Genomic DNA, 20,807 nt, shown 5'->3' on the forward strand with positions numbered 1-20,807 from the left:
TGTTGAGCCCACCTGTTTTCGTTCACAATAAATTTCTTAAAAATACTTACGGAGTATAATGCATGTACAATTTTCCCTGTTCACAATTTGCCTTTCTTAGCTTTCATGGTTTAGTGTGTACATAAAAGAGGAAATTGAAGCCTACAATGAGCAAATTTTGAAAGCAGATGACAAAAGGTTTCATCTGAAAGAGTCGACTGTAAATCATTGGGCACAAATTACAAAAAGAAAGAATCGAATTTAAAAGGGATGATGATGATCAATAACAGTTGTAGATTTGAATGCACATAGAACAGTATCTGTAAACCAAGTCGAAGATTACTTAAATAGCAAAGCATTTAAGTGATACTACATTTAGTTGATGCAACAAAAGCAAACTTTCTGATTCCAACCAACATAATTAAAAAGAAAAATGTCAAATTAGTCAGGTAGGTTCTCTCAAGGTGCAAAACTGGGTTTTCTCTACGCTCGTATTCCCCTGTTAAGATTAACCATTCGAGCTGATGCATCCCCTTGGCTTCCCCTGGCTGCGGACCCAGAATGGTACCGTGATCCTTGACTGCCACTTGAATAACCTCCAGCACCGCGTGCCTGGTTGGATCGATCCCTTGATGTTTGACCAGATCCCGAACCTCTATTATAGCCGCCACTTCTGCCACCTCCAGTGCCTCCCTGCCTGCCTTGCGAAAAGAACTCCTGCCACTTTCCCCCAGCACCACCACCAGCAGCTGCAGCATAATCTTGGCCATCCCTGCGTCTCAAGGGAGGGCCATCCAATCCACCACCAATCCTTGCCTCGATTGCTCTGTCATTACTTTCTGCGAGAATTGCTAGCTTCTCTGTCAGCTGGAATGCCAAAGCCTGTAGTCTTGTATGCTCAACATCATGGAAGACCACACACCGACTTGGTTGATCCCAGCTTGCATGAAGCTCGTCAGTGATCATGAGTTTGCTCACGATGCAATGAGTTTGGGAATCGGAAAGTTCAAACATCTTGGCAAGCAGATCCAGGCTAAGAGAGTTATAAGAGGAAGAATATGTGAAAAGATAAGTCCTCAAAGCCTCTTCCTTGATTTTTGCCCTAAGCATTTCAAGAACATTGTCTTTATTACGGAGCAGCCTCCAAATGTCAAGGGAGTTAATAATGTCAAAGGCCTTTTTGAAATCTCCCTGCCGCAGGGCTCTTGTAGCTGCCATTACATGGTCCCTAACATTTTCAGGAGGCCCAGTGAATGTTTGCCTCTCGCTCACCTCTAGCAGTCTCCGGAAAGTCTTGCTTATGACTTTGCGCTTTCCGTCATGGCTATTGGCTGCCATGTTTGGAACTTCCAACAGCATTGCACATATAAGATGGACAGATTCGAGAAGCTCAAGATTTATGTGCATATGATATGGCATTTGACGCCTCCTTTCCATTCTCTCCTGATAATATCAAAACATGACTTGGATCAAAAAGTATGATGCAAATATAATGATGTAAGCAGTAAAAGAATGTGAAACATATAACTTAGGATGCAATCATCAGTACTATAAGAGAAAATAGAAAACAACGCAGAATAATTGGGGAAACTGGGCTGCAAAGTTTATCAAATAGAGTCATCATAATATAATATTATCTCATTAAAAGAAAAAAAAAAAAAAAAAAAACCTACTCTAAGAAATAAATGTAACAGCAGCACCCATTTATATGCAACAGGCACATAAGACATTAAGACATGCTCTAAGAAATAAAAGAAAAGTCCATCCCAGTGAAATTTAAGAATCTATAGCTGTAAATTATGGACCATATGTGGTATGCCAAAATATAGAGTCAATATAAATCATCTGTGTCAATAAAAGGTCATACCTGTTCTGGTGTCTTTTCATGATATCGGCTTTGAGAGACACCTTGCGCAAGCAATTCTTTTACCCTGCCAGCAGAATACAGCTCAGACAGACAACTATGCCCCTCGAAAATAAGTCCAACCCTGAATGCACATAGACCAAGCTGAGCCATAGCTCTATTAAAAAGTATCTGTGTGGAAATGTCCATATGCTGTACATTATCCTGCAAGTGACTCATCAGCAAGAGATCACGGGAAACGGAAAACTCATTCAAGATAGCATGGTGGTATATATCACACAGCATAGCACGGGCTTTAGTTCGCTCATCACCATACTTGTATATGAGTGAAACAAGGATGTCCATCAAGGTCCTACTATTCTCTTCAAAGGTGGGTTTTCTTGGAACAAGTTCTGGAGTTGGAACAATTGCAGGTGGACCCCTGCTCTCCTCAAGCACCTTGTTTTCCTCACCAGACTCCATAGCTTCCTCAGCATTCTCTGTTTGCTCAGCCCACTTCCTCATGGCATCATAGACTTCTTGTGGTTTATAATAAATGAGCTCAACCCGTTTGAGAGCCACTTTTGCTGCACCCTTCAAATCTCCAGCCCTTTCTAAGTAATCCTGGACATTTTGAGCCAGAACCACAAACAATGGCTCATCTTTCAACCTCTCAACATATTCACGTGTATGAGGATCAATAACCTGCAAGCTTTTAAAGAACTCCACATCAATCCTTTCCACAAATGCTACCAGGTTTCCCCAGATTCTAATAGTCCCCTTATGATCTGGTCCTTTTTGGGTCTCATTCTCATCAGGCTCCACCTTATCATCAACAACAATATTTGGGTACTGTGTCAGAATATCAAGTACTATAAGCATATTCTGCACACATTTTTTCCACACATTTATAGGCATGTGCCCGCTTAGGCTTGGATTAACATCAAACTGGGCTGAGATAACACTGAAAAGAATCTCCAGCTTCTGAGCTGGGGTCTTAGCCACCTTAGTCAAGAAGGTGAGCTGCTCAATCAATTCAATCCTTCCAGTTCCCTTTCTACCCCTTGCAGAAACAATTTCCCTGAACTTCTTATTGACAATATCCCAAGTGATTTGACTGGGATCCTTAAACTGTTTATCCATAAGCTTATCTTTCTTGCTCAGCATTTTCTCCCACCCTGTACCAGTCTCAGTTAACTCATCATGACCTTCACCCTCATCCTCATCCTCTTCTGACTCTGCTTTTGTTGGATCCTCTTCAAAGTCATCCTCATCATCATCATCTTCCTCCTCTGACTCCTCATCACCACCTTCATCTTCACTCTTAGGTGGATTCTTCCTATATGCATCGATCAGCTCCTCATATTGCTTGTTATTTTTCTTTAATTTCTGTTTCATCGAATTCATAGCTTTGGCATTACTACTGCTCATTTTCTTCTTAGCTTCTTTATTTGCAAAGGCCTCACTCAGAAAGTCCTCCAACATCACTAAAGCCTTAATATAGAGATCTGGCACCTTCTCTGCATCTATTGTACGCATTACCTTCTCTAGCTGCTTATTGATCTTGTCAAAACTCTCTTGCAGGCTGACCCAGTCATTTATCTTCATGGCATTCTTCATTTGATCAACAGTAGAAGACATCTCTTCATACCGCTTGTCAGAACGTTTGACAACACGTCGATGCACATTTGAGTCATCACTATCAGAGTCAGTATCAGATACAAGATACTTGCTCTTATTTGCAGCATCAATTGAATCTACAGGTTCTTCAACCTCAATATCGCTCTCCTCCTCTTCACTTTCACTGTCACCCTGTAAACCCACAACACACAAGAATAATATCTCAATATAAATCAAGTACATTTTAAAACAATAAAGTAAGATTAAAAGAGAAGACCCATTAATGAAAAATGTTAATTTCATAAAGTCATAAAGATTCAGATTTTTCTATTCCAAATCAATTGAAGACCAAAATGATAGTAAAACAATTAGGTTTTTTTTATTGTTTTTTCTTTTTGCAAAAATCTATACGTTCCACTGCAATTTCAGGATAACTCAAGTGGAAGCATTCACTCCAAAGACAGACTTTCAAAAGTTTAGAAGGAACCCAAAAGTAGTAATATCTATGAAAACAACAAACCTGAGTCCAAAATCGTGAAGCCATGTTTCCAAGGTTTTGCTAACAGAATAAATAAACTGCATTGGAAACCAAATCGAAAACAGAGCATTAGGAAAAGATATATAATCAAAATACAAGACAAAATTACAAAAAATAAAATAAAATAAACATAAAAATTGAATCTTTAGGGATGGTAGTATGGTGGGTACCCTCCTGTTTACCAAATTCCAAACCTGAACCCAATTACTTCATCCGAACCCTAGCTAAACCTTACCAAGCTGATTTAACCCAATCCCCAAATTGCTCTAGCTACCACCAATATGCAAGTTTAGCATTATTGAACAAGAACAATATATTCATAGATGCTGTTTTGCCAGTAAACAAATTTCTAAAAAAAAAGAAACTATATGCAAATTTAGATTTTATATCACAGTTCTATCCAACCATCCATAAAAAAAATAAATAAATAAATAAATAACCGGTATTGAAAGCTGATCTTGAGCAGACTTCACTATTCTGAGGGGATATAATTAGCTACAATAAGTTAAATAGGTTAGTACTATAGGAAAAGGGACCAACATTAAGAATTGGCTCAATCAGAATAATAAACCAAAACTTCTTAATTAGGTTGATTGTTGAGCTGATTAAACAACTAACCACTAATGCGATGAAAAAGATTACAATTTACATATGACGTAGGATGGAGGCTCAAGAAACAATCACACAAATTATTTAAGAACTCAAAGGGAATAATATTTCTTCTTCAATGCCTCTATGATTACAGAGTGGATGAATATATAGGCAACTCTCTATGAGAATCCGCAGCAGAAATATAAATGCATTGTTTTGAGAATTGAAAAGACATCTAGAGCCACAATAAAATAAATACTTGGTTTAAATAAAAACAACTAATAAATGCATGGGACTTGGGACCTTTACTTCACTGCATGTGTGAACGCCATCAACATAACAAATGTATTGCTAATTCCTCCCTCTCATTGCACACAATAAACGAATTTCCCACACATAAAAAGAAATTCCCCAAATCTACATAGTAAAATCCTAAATAGGTCAGAAAAAAAAAAAAAAAAAAAAAACAATTTACTGTGTTATAAGTGGAGCCGTACCTGGGGGGAACGTTCGGAGAGTGGATTCTTCAATCGAGGACGTAGATTTCGATGAGTTTGATGTCGATCTCTCCTGGAAACCTTCTCGTGTTGGTCACTTGGTCGGAAGCGGACGCCGGAGCTGGAGGGTGAGGGAGACTGGCAGAGGGATTTAGAATGGCCGACCGTGTGTGGGGGGTTTTTGCTCCGTACTTTCCCTGCGGCATATGACTCTCCTTTTCCTTTAGGGTTTCAAGTTTTAGGTAAGGAAAAATGACACTTTTCCCTATATGCTTATAGCACTTTTTCCCCTGTGTTATTAAAAGTGACAGTTTTTCTCCCTAAGTTATTTTAAAAGTGATAGTTTTCTCCCTTGTAATATTAAATTGACATTTTTGCCCTTAAAAATAACCATTTCATTTATTTTTATTCTCCAACCAATTATTTCTAATATGTATGGAAGATCACAATTCGATACGAACCTAATCGAACACGGTAGCAATTGAACTTAAATAGTATAGACGGTTACGGTTACGATTACGATTCAGAACCGAAAAAATAAAATAAAATAATTGTTGAATTTAGACTATTTTTAAATTAGAAATAAAATTATAAAAATAAATAAATAAGTTTTGATTTGCGGTTCAAAATCGAAATTGGAACTGAACCGTACCGATTTATCAAAATAAGTGTTTGATCATTTTTACTATATAAGACTGTGGTTAAGTTCCGGTTCACGGTTCAACAATTATTTATTTTTATTTTTCGGTTATGAATTGTAACCAGAACCGTCCATACTATTTCGGTATGATTGCTACAGTGTTTGGTTAGGTTCGAATCGAATCGTGATCATCCATACCTATAAGTAATAATTTGTTGGAGAAGAAAAACAAATGAAATAATTATTTTTTAGGGTAACAATGTCAATTTAACATTTCAGGGGGAAAAACTGCCACTTTAATAACACAGGGGAAAAATGCTATAAGCACATAACATAGGGGGAAAAAGTGACATTTTCCTTTTTAGGTAAATTTAAGAGTTAATAAGCAATAAATTTGTGTTTTCCAAAAAAAAAAAAGAAGTATTACTTCCGTCCCAAAATGGTTGTCTGGTTCGTTTAACCAGGCTTGACCGAAATAATTTTTAATCTAATTTTTCATAATATTAAGTTTAACATTAATATATAAAATTTATATATTTAGAAACTACATTAAAAGTACTATTAAACACAAAAAATTAAATTTAAAAATAATAAAAAATTACTAAAGAAAATTAGCAAAGAAGAAAAAGTTGGTTTGACCAATGAATAATAAATAGGACAGGTAAAATGAGACAAAGGGAGTAATAAATTTGGCAACTGGTATATAATGTGATCGGCACATCTGTTACCATTTTAAACAAATGATCACAAAACAAAATATTGGTGAGTGTTTTATAAATAAAAAAAAATAATATATTTAAAAAAATTTGTATGATGGTTAGTTGCTTACAACCAAATTTAGAAGGAATAAGAGTCAAATTAGTGATTGAGCATAATGCAAAAGTGCAATTAGATCACTGAACTAAAAAAAAAAACGTGTAATTACTCCACTCAACGCTCCAAATACCTTCAATTTCACCCGGTAGCCGATTCTCAACCATTCCTTCCGGTTGATTGCTGACCTGGATGATTACATGGCAATATTTATTTTTTTTGTTTTATTTTCCTTTGTTTTCCTTTCTTCCCGCGTGTGCATAGATTTCTTTTCCATTTCTCTTCTCTTTATCCCTAGTCCATAGATTTCAAGCTCTTAATCTCTGTCGTTATTCTACTGCTTTCTTTTCTAGCAACATGCATTGTTTAGATCCGAAGCTCTATTTTTGAGTTTCTCATACTAATTTTCTGATATAGATCTATTCATTTCAATCAATTTCAAGGAAAAAGATTCTTAGTTTCTTCCCTTCTTTTTTTTTTGGTGGGATAGTTTCTTCCTTCTTTGATGTTGCGTATTGTGTTCTTGATGTTTGACATTAATGTCTCATGTTGTGAGTGAAATCATTCGTTCGGAGTTTATGATCAGTTCCTCACTCAGACGTAGGACCCTTCTTGTTCAATCTTTCTCCGTTGTCCTCTATTGGTTCTATTTTTTCCATATATAAGGTCTCATCTCATCATCAACGTCGTTCTTATCTTTATATATATAATAACTACTAAATCCAACTTAAACATTGATAGATATAAATTAATAACCTCAATTTGGGTCCGGCGTCTTTTGATTTTGTTGAGGTCAACATTGTTAAATCATCAGCACCTAAGCTTTTTTTTATATAAGGTTTTTGGTGGGAAGAAAAAATGGAGTCTTCCAGCGAGAACTCCTCGAGATCTACCCATATTCAAAATTTTGGGTCGGATGGTGACTTGCAGCGTGCGATGAACGAGAGGAAGCAGAAGAGAATGCAATCAAACCGCGAGTCGGCACGGAGGTCGAGGATGAGGAAACAGAAGCATTTGGACGATTTGGTGGCGCAAGTTGCGTAGCTGAGGAACGACAATGCCCAGGTCCTTAATAGCATCAACCACACCACCCAACATTACCTTAACATAGAGAAAAGAGAAATCTATGGACACGCTGGAAGAAAGAAAAAAAAAGGAAAAGACAAAAAAAAAATTGCCATGTAATCATCCAGGTCAACAAGCAACCAGAAGGAAGGGTTGGGAACCGACTACCATGTGAATTTCAAGGCATTTGGGGCGTTGAGTGGAGTAATTGCACTTTTTTTAGTCAAGTGGTCTGATTGCACTTTCGTGTTACGTTCAGTGGTCGATTTGACACTTTTTCCAATTTAGAATGAATATTTTTGCTCCAACTTATAGTGATCTGTCTTGTTGCGGTCCTATATTTCCTAGAGCCACACGCTTCACTCAGAACACACTTTTAAGTATTGATCGTAAATTTTTTTCTTAAATTAAAAAAGTAGATAGTGATAGACATGATATACACTATAGCCCACTTTTTTGTTTTTCTAATTTTATTATGACAACTTTTTTGTTGAAATGAGATTATAGAGTTGTTTCCTTAATCATCTTAATTTCAAAAGTTATTTTTCAAATGGTGGATAAGACATAATATGCTTGTCGCTTCACCAATGCTTTATCAATCTATTTTTACATTGTTATTTTGCCATGTCATTATTACTCTCTATGTCTCATTTTACTGTCTTTCTTTTTAGAGTATGTTTGTATGTAGGAAAATGACTTCTGAAAAATATTTTCTAAAAAATGAGTCATTTTTCAGAAAACATTTTCCTTTTTAGTGTTTGGTTGCATTCTAGAAAATTATCTTGGTGTGTTTGGTTCATTTTCTGAAAAATGAGCAGAATATTATTATTATTATTATTATTATTTTAAACCTCACAACCGTCCAAATCCCTCCCCTCGGTAATGATGATCGACGAAGAAGATGGATGGTTGGTTGGGCGATGGTTGGCTGGGCAGGTTTGGGGTGCGACGGAGGCTGGTGGTGGCGCTGTGCGTGGCGATGGTGAAGGGCGTGGCATCGACGGTGAAGGCAAAGTGCAACGTTGAAGGGCAACAACGAAGGGCGTTTGGCGTGGCATATTGGGAGAAGAAGATATCTTTGGAAAATGACTTCCCTCCAAAAAAAAGGGAAGTCATTTTTCAGAAAATCACCCCTATTGTCCATTGACCACAACCCAAACGATTTTCAAAAATTATTTTCCAAGTTTTCAAACACACCCTTAATTTATTCTAAAATATTGTCTTCTTTGTAAAATTAAACATCATTATTATTATACATTTCTTCTCAAATTTCTAGACATTTATTTGGTAGGTGTAATTGTACTTTGTATAAAGTACAACTACTTTTACACAATTGATTTTTTTCATTGTAATAATTACACTTTTACAAATCTTTTGCGTTCTCATTCAAAGAAACACATGTAAATTCATAATTAAACAATGTAGCAGTATATTTTGCATTAATTTAAATAGTGCAACAGCAAAACTGAAAAACACTTCAATTTACATACCCAAAAGGAAGACGAAGAGGAAGGAATAATTCTTCAATTAATCATTCAATACACTTTACACCAATTATCCAAATCATAAGCTTTTAATAAAGCACTTCAATCTCAAAATAGACTACATTAATGAATTTACACAAAAAGAGAAAAATAGATTACATTAATCATCATAGTTTCTATTGCTATATACTCCATACTTGAACACAAAATACAAAAGAGTAGTGGTGATTAATGTTTTCTCCGACGGTGATTAATAAAGCACTTCAATCTCAAAGTAGACTACATTTTGTGCACATGTGCATACATGTCTTAGTCTAAATAAGTGTAGTTTGTACAGAAATTTTACGTTTGATTACTCCATGTCTTAATTTTGCCAATGTTAATTGAATTATTAACTTGAGCATACACACTTTAAAATACATAACAAATGTAATATACATAACACATTTTTATTTATCTGTCATTCGCAATCATCATGTAAATATTATATTATATAGTTACAAATCTTTAATATAATTAATAATTAGTCAATCATTACTTAATGAATCATTAGTATCCAATGATTATTTTGTGTTATACCCATACTTTAATTAATCAATCATTACATCCAATCATTACAATTATATGCATCGTTATCCAATCATTACAACTATATGCATAGTTTTCTAATCATTAGCTTTCAAAAATCGTGTTATATTGTGTAACATGGCTCCTTGGGAGGAGTCTTTCCCTTTGCCTAACAAGGATCCTTGGGAGTAGTGTTTTCCTTGTTCATGTGATTCAAAAAATCTTCCCTATTTGGAATCCATTTTAAAAAGGGTTCTCCGACGAAGTAATGATTATATAAAATATACATATAAAATACAAACTACACTAAAAAAATCATACTCCCTACAAAAGCAAACATGTATTTACACTACTTCATTGATTGAGACTTGAAATTGCTTCAGTCAAGACTTTTGGATCAAATGAAATAGTGGTAGGTAATCGGTCTTTTCATACTTTTTTTTTTTGAGTACTAGTCTTTTCATTCTAACATTTGCTTATTTATGTGTAGCAATTTATTAATTATTCCATCCAAACTTTTTCATAGCCTCAATCATGCCAGTTACAAAAAAACATTACCAAGGTTGTCTATTCAAATCCAAAGATTTTTATAGTAGCATCTACTAGTTCATCCACATTCTGATGAACTTCTTGGTATTGTAAAGATTGAAGAGATCTAAAAAAAACCAAGATCCAACACATTCATATATGGATTATTTGGAAGCTGACTAGTTAAGTAGATCAGATATCAAAACAATAACTTTGTGCAGCTTCAAGAAACTCAACATCATTTACACTAATATGCGGCCTTGAATTATCTTGTTGAATATATAGTCTTTGAGTTACTTGGAGGTCATTTTGCCCGTATTGCTAGTAAAACATAATCAATCAACCATTTTCTCGTAACTTGTTTATTTACAGATCTAGTGGGCTTAGTTTTTAAGGTTCTAGCTTCTCGATTTTTACTTCTACGCTTGGCTGCTTTTTTATAAACAAATGTAAACATCCCAATCTATCAAACATTTCATTTCTTTCTAAATGAATTTGAAGGCAAGCAACAACACAAAGAAGCATAACTTTCGTTATAAACTTTTTACTTTTACAAGTATGATATGGTTCTTCTTCTTTAGGCAAGACTCAATAGATAATATTTTTGAGATGTTCTTCAAAGATAAAACCATTTTCATCAATATGAACATGGTTAAACATTTCTATAAGCATTAAGGTACCCATCCAATTTAGTATTTTACTCTCCCCAACCCATTTCAACCTTATATTTCTTAAAATCACTCTTATTCTTTGTTTTTTTCTTTCCCCTTCCTTTGACAAATATCATCAATTAAAGATGAAGAATGACTACGCCCTATACTATCTCTTTGTATAGATTGAGAAGATTGAGGTTGATATATTTCTTTGTGTTCTTCAAACAACTCAACTATTGCATTTCTAACTTTAACAGAAAATGTTGAAGCTTAATCCTTCAATTGATCCACATGATATATATCTTTTTAAAACAAAAATCAACAAAAGTATATTTGTATCTAAGATCAATACACATGCAATATAAAGCAACATATTCATTTTATCCATAGCCTCCTAATACTTGCCATACTTCTCAGCCATTCTTTTAGCCACAATCGGTACTTTTCAACCACGCACGTAAAGTAGAACAAACATCACAATCTTCATCAAGATAAACATTGGTAGTGATATACAAAGAACCAGATATCTTCACAGTAAGATCATAGAAATGTTGTAAGAGCATGCGTAATCTCCTATAACACTTTCCCAATCTTCATGATTTGGAACACCATCAAGAAATAAGAGGTCATGTCTATAATTAGAGTCAACTTCTTCAAATCTCTCAAATGCCATCTAAAACTTTTGAGCTAAATTTAACATCAAATAAGTGAAATTTCATCTAGTGCTCACATCTAATCTCAACAAAGCTTTAGATTGGATTTTTTCCATCTCAACACATTCTTTAAATTTGAGCAATCTAAATGATGGTTGCCTCACATACCTTATAACTCCTCTAACTTTAGCAATTGAATCATTCATATCATCCATCCCATCAGTGACAATAATGTTAATGATAAGTGCAATGCATCTCATAGGAAGATATTTCCCTTGTAGGATACTAGTACCCAAATTATTCAACTTTCTTCTCAAGTAGCCTATGACAACATCATTAGAACTAACATTATCAACCGTAATGCTGAAAACATTATCAATGCCTCAATCATGCAAATACTTTTCAATTTCTTTATCTACATCTTCACCATTATGACTTGTAATTGGACAAAAGTTATTATCATTTTTATGCAATTTCCATTATCAATAAACTGACATGTAAGACACATGTAATTTATACCCTCTGTAATGATGTCTAAGTATTTGTGGTGAGTGACACTAACAGAATGAGAATGCAACAAAGTATTCAAATTTTTCTTCTCATCCAAATAAATATTATAGTAATCCCTAACAATAGTCCAACGAGAGTGCATTTTAAAACTAGGACAATCAATGAGCATACATTTTCTAAATCTCTTTGCTTCTACAAACTTGTCGACCGCCGCCGCAACCCAAACCAACGCCTCCGACGCTAACTAGCCACTCACTTGGGACCACAAACAGATTTTTCGTAGCTGGGGTGAGATGGAGATGGATTCGAGATTTGGGACCACAAAGCACTTTTGTCCAGAAAGGGAAAGGGTTAGGGACCATTGAAGATCGCCGTTCAGTGTTTTGTGTTGTTGGAGAGTTTGGAAGGGACCACTGGCCTTCTTGTTTTGTTGGGGAGACGGTAGGGTTTGGGTGAATTCTTGTTTTGTTGGGGAGTTGGGGAAACGGTTGGGTGAATAAATGCTAGGTATAATAAATAATTACAGTAGTAAATACGGTAGGTGTATTTACTATTTTTATTAAAAATAATTCTAAAATGTATATATTGAGCCTAACCCTTAGGCTCTTTTCCTGTTTATGTAAACCACTCAGGAAAGTCAAGCTTTGGAGAACCGTGTGCCTCCCACTCCTCACCGGCAAAACGAACCCCTCACTCAGGACCACAGACACGGGACCACGGACAGATTGTTCGTGGCTGGGGTGAGATGGAGATGGATTTGAGATTTGGGACCACAAAGCACTTTTGTTCGGAAAGGGAAAGGGTTAGGGACCACTGAAGATCGCCGTTCAGTGTTTTGTGTTGTTGGAGAGTTTGGACGGGACCACTAACCTTCTTGTTTTGTTGGGGAGACGGTAGGGTTTGGGTGAATTCTTGTTTTGTTGGGGAGACGGTAGGGTTTGGGTGAATAAATGCTAGGTATAATAAATAATTACAGTAGTAAATACGGTATGTGTATTTACACCTACCGTATTTACTATTTTTTATTAAAAATAATTCTAAAATGCATTGAGCCTAAGAGTTAGGCTCATTCAAAAATGAATGAGCCTAACCCTTATGCTCCTTTCCTGTTTATGTAAACCACTCAGGAAAGTCAGGCTTTGGAGAACCGTGTGCCTCCCACTCCTCACCGGCAAAACGACCCTCCGAAAGATGGGTGGTAGGATTGATATTAAAGGCTAAGAGGGTGGTTGGTGTGAAAGAGGAGAAGAAAGTAAAGAAGGAAATGGGGTGGTTGCTTGACTGGCGCAGAAGAAAGAAGAAAATAAAGCTGGCAGCTGGAATCGATGACAGTATTGACAGTATTTTACTGTTCACCTTTGATTTTCACTTTGAAAAATAACTTTGAATTGTGTCTCTATTTTCTTGCAAAAAGGAGAACAATTTTCAACTTTAGAAATAAGAAAAGAGAATTGTAAACACATTGAACTGTTTTCAATTTTCAATTTTTAAAAATTCTTCAAAATTTTAAATGCCCTAAAGACGCAAATTATACTGTGGACTATGATCATGACTGATACTGTAGTTGCGTTGAACTGATACTGCAATTGTGTTGAACTGATACTACAATTGTGTTGAACTGATACTGTAGTTGCACGGAACAGAGACCGTTCATTTTTCACAGTTCAACACAAATGCAGTATCAATTTAACACAAACAACACAACTGCAGTATCCGTCATGACCCATGGTCAACGTTGTATTGTGTACGACTGCCCTAAAGACGTCAATTTGGCATTTTGTTTTTTCGCAAAAGATGTAATCCACAGTCCATACCTCAAAGATATTTGCAGGTCCCACAACATCTGACGTGTAATCTCCAGACTCTCCCACGTATGCCAAGAAAATCTAAGCGTAAGCAAAACTGAATAATTTATTTAAATTTAAGAAAAGAGAAAGAAGATAATTCTGACAAGTTCGTTGAGGTTGTCGTTAACGGTTCATTCCTAGACACACACTCTGCCTCTCCCACCACCCTTCACCGTCACCGCCGCCGGTGGTCTCTTCAGATCTGCAATGGCGGCAGTTGAAATCGCAAACGCAGGCTTTTGGTTCAAGACAGGCCCGACACTCAGCCCGAGTAAACCTGGGCCGTGGAGGCGAGTTGTGGCCCAAAACAAGCCTAATCGGAAACCCCCAACCCCAAGGTGCTCTCTCGTCGATCAGCAGCAACCCGAGGCTCCTTCGTCCTTGTCTTCTTCTTCTTCTTCTCCGTTCACCAAAGAAGAGAATTCACTGATCGAAGCTCTCATTGGCATCCAGGGCCGCGGCCGCTCCGCTTCTCCGCAGCAGCTCCAGGTAGATTATCACATTTGAACTCAACCCAATGTTTATGAAGCTCGTTTAAAGACACTATTAATGTATGAGTTTCCAATTCAATTTCTGAGAATTAAGTTTAAGAGCAAATGTGCAGGAGGTTGAAAAAGCTGTGAGGATTCTGGAAGATTTGGAAGGCATTAGTAATCCAGTAACAATCTTCTTTACTCTCTTCTTATTTACTTGTTAATGTTTGTTCTTCAGAGTAAATACCAAATTTAAAGTTTAATGACTTACAAATGTCATCCAATGACTATCATGTTAATGCTATTTTTGATCACTCCGGTCACTGATCTGACTCAAATACTCCGGAATCTCAAAATTTTAAAGTTATTTTTGTCTGTCCAGACCAAAGAAACTGAGGAAAAGGTCTATCGGGGTTATTTTCGTCTACTGAACATTTGTCCGTCATGAAACTTGTGGACCAAAACTGTCACTATGCAAATAGTGCTAGGACCAAAATTGATATTTACTCTTATTCTTTATTTTCTGCATCTTAAACTGGTGTTTGATTGTATTTGTTCATATTGTTAGTTTATTCAATTGAATAGAGCTTGGGAAATATGGGCATATATAGCAACTAGTTAGTTGTAATGTTATGGCATTGAATAATTTAGTTTGTCTAATATGAGAACAAAATGAAATGCATTTGTGTCATAATCTGCAGACAAGTTCAAGCTTGATTGAGGGCAGATGGCAGTTAATGTTCACGACTAGGCCGGGAACAGCATCACCAATACAGGTTGGATTTTCAAATAATATTTCACCCCATACAAGAAGAATTAACAGTTAAAGTAGAAAAGAAGGGAATAAGATCAAGTAGTTGATTTGGGATAGTGGGATGCGATTATCCTGAATACTAAGTATTGTTTCTATGTGGTTACAGAGGACGTTTGTTGGTGTAGACTCTTTCAGTGTATTCCAAGAGGTGTATCTTCAAACCGATGATCCACGCGTGTCCAACATTGTGAGGTTCTCTGATGTAATAGGGGAACTGAAAGTTGAGGTATGATTCATTTTTCATTGGAAATCACTGGATATTGATGAGTAAGTGGATGGATATTAAGATGACTCCTGTTTCTGAATTCAGTTAACCTATAATATGTAAAACACAATTATTTGAGTGATGTAGTATTGGATTGAAAATCCAATCCACTTCAAGGGTCTCTGGATCTCAATCTAATTAACCAGTCACTGCGGCAACATTTTAGGCTCTGTTTGGGAAGCTAACTGAAAAGGTAGCTGAAAGTTGAAAGCTGAAAAGCTAGTAGCTAATAAGCTAACTAATTGAAATTAAAGTGTTTAGCAAAATTAACTGTTGAATTAGCTAATAAGTGTAAAAAGACATAAAATGATAAACTAAGATATTAGGATTTTGATTAATGAAGGGTAGATGAGGTCATTTTTGTAAATTAATAAAGATAAAAAAAGGAAAAAAGTTAAAAAGTCAGGAGCTTACTTTAAAACGGTATTTGGGATAGCTTTTCAAAATAAGCTAAGCGCCTCATGATTTACCAAGTAGAGCTTATAGCTTATTTGTAGCTTAAAATAAGCTATAAGCTCTAAATTAAAATAAACTCTACCAAACAGAGTCTTAAAGAAGAAATTTGAACCTTGTTTCATTATGTTTAGCAATATTATGAATCTGCTTGTTTTTTTGACTTTTGTCATTCTATTCTTCTCGTGAAATCAACTTTTTATCAAAATAATTTTATAGTTCTATTACAAGTAATTTATCAGTTTATACATTCAAATATGTTTTTTGTTTTTGTTTTTGTTTTTGTTTGTTTGTTTGTGTGTTTGTTTTTTTTTTCTTTTTGCTGTCAAAACATTTTTAAGGATGGTGTATGTTCTACTAGACAACTGTTAGGGACAACAAGAATCTCTGAGCAGTATTCTTCATTTTGTTATACACTAGGGTCATTACAAGTGAAAATTTTATTCATTATTTTCAGGCGGCGGCATCAGTTAAAGATGGAGAAAGGATTCTTTTCCAGTTTGATAAAGCTGCTTTCTCTTTCAAGTTTCTGCCCTTCAAGGTTCCATATCCAGTACCTTTCAGACTTCTTGGGGATGAAGCTAAGGGCTGGCTAGACACGACATATTTGTCACAAACTGGAAACCTTCGCATTTCGAGAGGGAACAAAGTAAGCAGAAGTTATACGTTTCCATATTCCTTTTGTTATCCTTAGAGATCATGAAAGTCTGTTAAGCCTCGACTTCCTTCGATATTAACAATTGTGCTAAGTATAAAGGACTGCTATAGTGCAGGGAACCACATTTGTCCTCCAAAAAGAAACAGACCCAAGGCAAAGATTTCTGTCTGTCATATCCAAAGGCACAGGGGTAGCCGAGGTGAAGTTATTTTTGTCTTTCGTTAAAGATGGACCCAAGTTTAACGATTTATATCAAGCCTGAATTCCAGTCTTCCCACTTTTTTTTTTTTTTTTTTTTTTTTGGAATTACCAGGCAATTGATGAGTTCATCTCATCCAATCAAAAGGATGGAAACAGTGAACTGGAGCTTATTGAAGGAGAATGGCAAATGATATGGAGCTCCCAGGTAGCACTTAAGTAAATATAGTTTTTATATCTTAAAATTGAGAAAACTGATAGAGCATAGGCCACTTGTGGAGAATTTCTTTCTTCTTTGCACTTAGAAAGTCCATTTCAGAATTGAGAAAGGAGAAATAGAATCCACGTAACCAATCCCAACTAAATTTAGATTATGGCTTAGATGAGTTGGAGAAGCTGTTCCCTTCAACATGCAGATATAAGATGAATTTTTAGGCATGGCATGCTTAGCTTGCTGCTCAAATGGTAAAGGGGAAAATGGAAGGCAGATTAATATGGATACTCCATAGTTTTCTACTTCAGATATTTGGCTAAAACTTGTGAACTAGTGCATTTATCTTTTTTTTTGGGGGGGGGGGGGGTGACGAGGGAAACCCGCAGCCACTACCAGAGGGTGTGCACTGGGTAAACCCCGCATTGTGACTCCAGCCGGTAAAAGACCACAGTACAAGGAGGTGAACCAACCTAGGTTGCTCATAGCTGACTGGCCCAAACCAAGGAGGTTGGGATTCAAACTCATGACCTTGTGATTACAAGTTTGTATCCTTAGCCAACTTGCCTGGTGTTACCTCCACTAGTGCATTTATCTGCAACGAGTGCTAGGTGTTTTTTGTACCCGCATAGATGACAGTCTACAGAAAATGATAAGTGTACTATAGAAAGTAAAACTCCCGACCGAGGAAGAAAAGGAAAGAAATAAAAACTATGGCCCACCTTTTTTCCTAAATCAATCAAAGCATGTCATGTCAGCTAGAGTAAAAAATGAAGTAAAAGTGGGAGCACATGCAATATTAGTGATCATCTATTATTACGTGGTACTATTGTGTCAACAAGATGGGAAACTCTCTCAAGTATATGCAGTAATGAGTTCAGTAAGACATTGTCAGAGTCGAATGTGAAGTTTCCATATATATCCTCTTTATTCCAAGTTTTGTGTCTACATAACATTTGCATGGGGAGGGGGTATTTTCTTCCATTAAGCAAATTATGAATGTTGAAGGGAAACCTGGTGAACATCATATATGCCACATTATTCATCAGAACTTTATTCAATTGCTTTCCCTATTTCAGGTTGAAACTGATAGTTGGATAGAGAATGCTTCAAATGGTCTAATGGGCATGCAGGTATGTATATATCATCCCATCTCATCTCATCTGAAATCAATTTAATACTCTTTTCTTAAGGATAATCATGAATTTCTTCAATACTTTTGTTTTATGATATCAATAAACGGCTATTGGTTGTTCTTCTTTAGATTGTCAAACCAAACGGCCAACTCAAGTTTGTTGTGAACTTACTGCTTGGCTGCAGATTCTCCATGACTGGCACATACTCGTAAGTTTTCCAGCAAATGCATTGTTCGTTCGGCTTCACACAAACTCTTTTTGGATGATCGCCCACTTCAATTATGATCTTTTGACCTTAGCTTCTTCAAATAAACCAAATTCGATCGATCTAACATGTATTAAAATACAGTAAATCGGGTGGCAACACATACGATGTCGCAATGGATGATGGAGCCATCATAGCTGGGCCTTATGGACTTCCTACTGAACTGAAAAGCAACTTCGTCTTGGAGTTACTGTAAGAAATACAGTTTGCATACAGTGTAGGGGTGTCAATTTTTATGTTTCCTCACTTAAACAACCAATTTACTCATCATCTCCTCATTTTTATGCTTCAGATATGTTGATGAGAAGATCAGAATTTCGCGTGGATACAACAAAATTGTATTCGTTCATGTGCGCGTTGATGGATCAAACTAGAAATAATAAAGCAACTCCAGCAAGCTAAGAATCCTGGCCTATTTATGATAGTTGTTTATATTAAGAATACAAGTGCATGTAATAGTCATTCTTACCCATTGTACAAGCTAGAATTTCAATCAGAAACATACGTTGATGCTCAAAAACTACACAATGAATAAGGTTCAACTTAATTGCAAAGAAAATTCAATCCCACCATTCTTGTGTTACAACTTAATTGATCTTTAAGCTATGTTAGATTTAACTTCGAATGCAACTTAATTACCTGTTAGGATCAAGCGTTTACCACTTACGCTAAAAGTTATAGTTAGTAATGAAAATACAACTTTATTTTCTTATACTGTCACACATTTGCAAGAGGTAAGGTACTGGACATGGCCCTTTGTTGGCCTCCGCCCAACAATTCTCATAGCCACGACATGGTACTGGATTTAGCTTTTACGGACCTTTGCCCAACATTAACCAAACAAACAATTAGAGCAATTAAGTTACAAAACATTGCACCTATATAGTTGCCACTGGGGTTTACAAGGCATACAAGACTAAGAGCAACCTATCTAGACTTCAGAGGGCATTCATCTTTCATGTTACAACATGGATCAAGAATATTTTACACCATATAGAATGAGAATATTGGCATCTATCTGATCTATACATTGACTTAATGTTTGGTAGAAATTCCAATGAATCACCAAACAAGAAAACTACAAGGGGATACACCAATTGCATATTATTAGCTTTACTTTGCCATATGCTAAGACAGAATACCTTTGCAAATACAAATGCATTCAACAAATTAATACAAATACAAAACAAGGTCATATATAATAGTTTATGGGTGCATATCCACGTTATTATGGATCCATAAACCCCACTTCTCCAACCGCTATACCTGTTTTCGCTTTTCGAGGAAGAAAAATGGTAATAAACTCTACACGACTACACCTGGCCTGCTCACTAAGAAAGGAATGGAACCGAAAAAACAAGCAACCACTTTCTATTAGGAATACTATTTGTATTAGGAATATATATACTATATATCAAGTGATGGAGTTTGATTGTTGTTAGTTGAGTGATTTACCCTCAGCTTCTCAATTCAAATTTGAATTGAGTAGCTAAGAGTCTATTTCCTTGTTATTATTCCTGTATAAATAGGTCGCGTGTGTATAGTTGACATGTACAGTGAGTTTTTCTACATCTCCTCTCGAGTGTACTGCTTTCACTTTCTACATGGTATCAGAGCGAGGTTGAAGAGAGTGACGTAGTAGGCGTTGGTTAGAGCAACGAGGCGACCTCATTGGAGAAATCTCGTCGTCATCAGAAACTCCATGCGATGTCATCCTGAAGTCCGCGCGTTGGCGCGTGAGTGATTTTTTGCATTCATCTCTGGCAAGAAATGGATTCGTTGGTCTCGTCTCAGTAAGCTCGTTCTATCAAGGTATGGTTTATGATGTTATGTTGATAGTGGTGTAGGGGGTAGCGTGAGGTTCCAAGGTTTTTCATTGGAGTTCCTTTTGTTTTTTTGTGGGATTTGTGTTGAGGCCTTATGGCTCAAGGGAGAACTATAAAACTAGTGGTGCCAATCCCATCTAAATTAATTGATGTGGTGCTTGCACATGATGGGTTCAATTTTGGTGAATGAGAGTTTTTAATTAAGATTAATTTGGGTGACATGGGAAATAATGGACACTTAACAGAAGTATGTCCAACATGGTCTCCTGAAACGGTTAGTCAGTAGAAGAATGATGATAAAGTTATTTGTCTCGAATAATTAATTGTATTGACAGGAAAATAATTTTGTCAATGAAGCACTATACAACTGTGAAAGAATTGTGGGAATTTAGTACATAAATGGTTTAGTGAGACATATAACTTAAGGAGGTTGTATCAATTGTCTCAAAACGTCTATCGTCCTTCTCAAAAAGGGACAAGACATTAGAGATTATTATTATGAGTTCAAGAATGTGAGCGATGCTTTGTGCGCCGCTATGCCCATCTCAAATGACGTGGCGAAAATGAACAACGTAACCAACTACAAGTTGAAGAACTTCACATGCAACCTTTGATTGATATTTAAAGACTACTCTACTTCGGGTGTTAAGTAAAAAGAGCTTAAATAACAAGTTGGGTGT

At 36.0% G+C, this 20,807-nt stretch overlaps 2 protein-coding genes across 2 annotated transcripts; one reads left to right on the forward strand and one right to left on the reverse strand.

The window, feature by feature from the left end:
• Positions 1 to 253: 253 nt before the first annotated feature.
• LOC116004383 (eukaryotic translation initiation factor 3 subunit C-like) lies at positions 254 to 5,289 on the reverse strand. Its single transcript, XM_031244413.1, has 4 exons — positions 5,069 to 5,289; positions 3,963 to 4,018; positions 1,847 to 3,634; positions 254 to 1,422 (listed from the first exon to the last, which is right to left on the reverse strand). Exons 2-4 carry the CDS (start codon positions 3,984 to 3,986, stop codon positions 463 to 465), a joined length of 2,772 nt encoding a protein of 923 aa, XP_031100273.1. The 5' UTR covers positions 3,987 to 4,018; positions 5,069 to 5,289; the 3' UTR covers positions 254 to 462.
• Positions 5,290 to 13,928: 8,639 nt separating this feature from the next.
• Positions 13,929 to 18,873, forward strand: LOC116004395 (probable plastid-lipid-associated protein 12, chloroplastic). Its single transcript, XM_031244433.1, has 11 exons — positions 13,929 to 14,317; positions 14,433 to 14,486; positions 15,003 to 15,077; positions 15,222 to 15,341; positions 16,291 to 16,482; positions 16,607 to 16,690; positions 16,805 to 16,897; positions 17,980 to 18,033; positions 18,165 to 18,244; positions 18,386 to 18,493; positions 18,594 to 18,873. The coding sequence occupies exons 1-11, from the start codon at positions 14,036 to 14,038 to the stop codon at positions 18,673 to 18,675; spliced, it is 1,224 nt and encodes a 407-aa protein (XP_031100293.1). The 5' UTR covers positions 13,929 to 14,035; the 3' UTR covers positions 18,676 to 18,873.
• Positions 18,874 to 20,807: the final 1,934 nt, after the last annotated feature.

This window comes from Ipomoea triloba, chromosome 14 (assembly GCF_003576645.1).
Source record: "Ipomoea triloba cultivar NCNSP0323 chromosome 14, ASM357664v1".
NCBI classification, from domain to species: domain Eukaryota; kingdom Viridiplantae; phylum Streptophyta; class Magnoliopsida; order Solanales; family Convolvulaceae; genus Ipomoea; species Ipomoea triloba.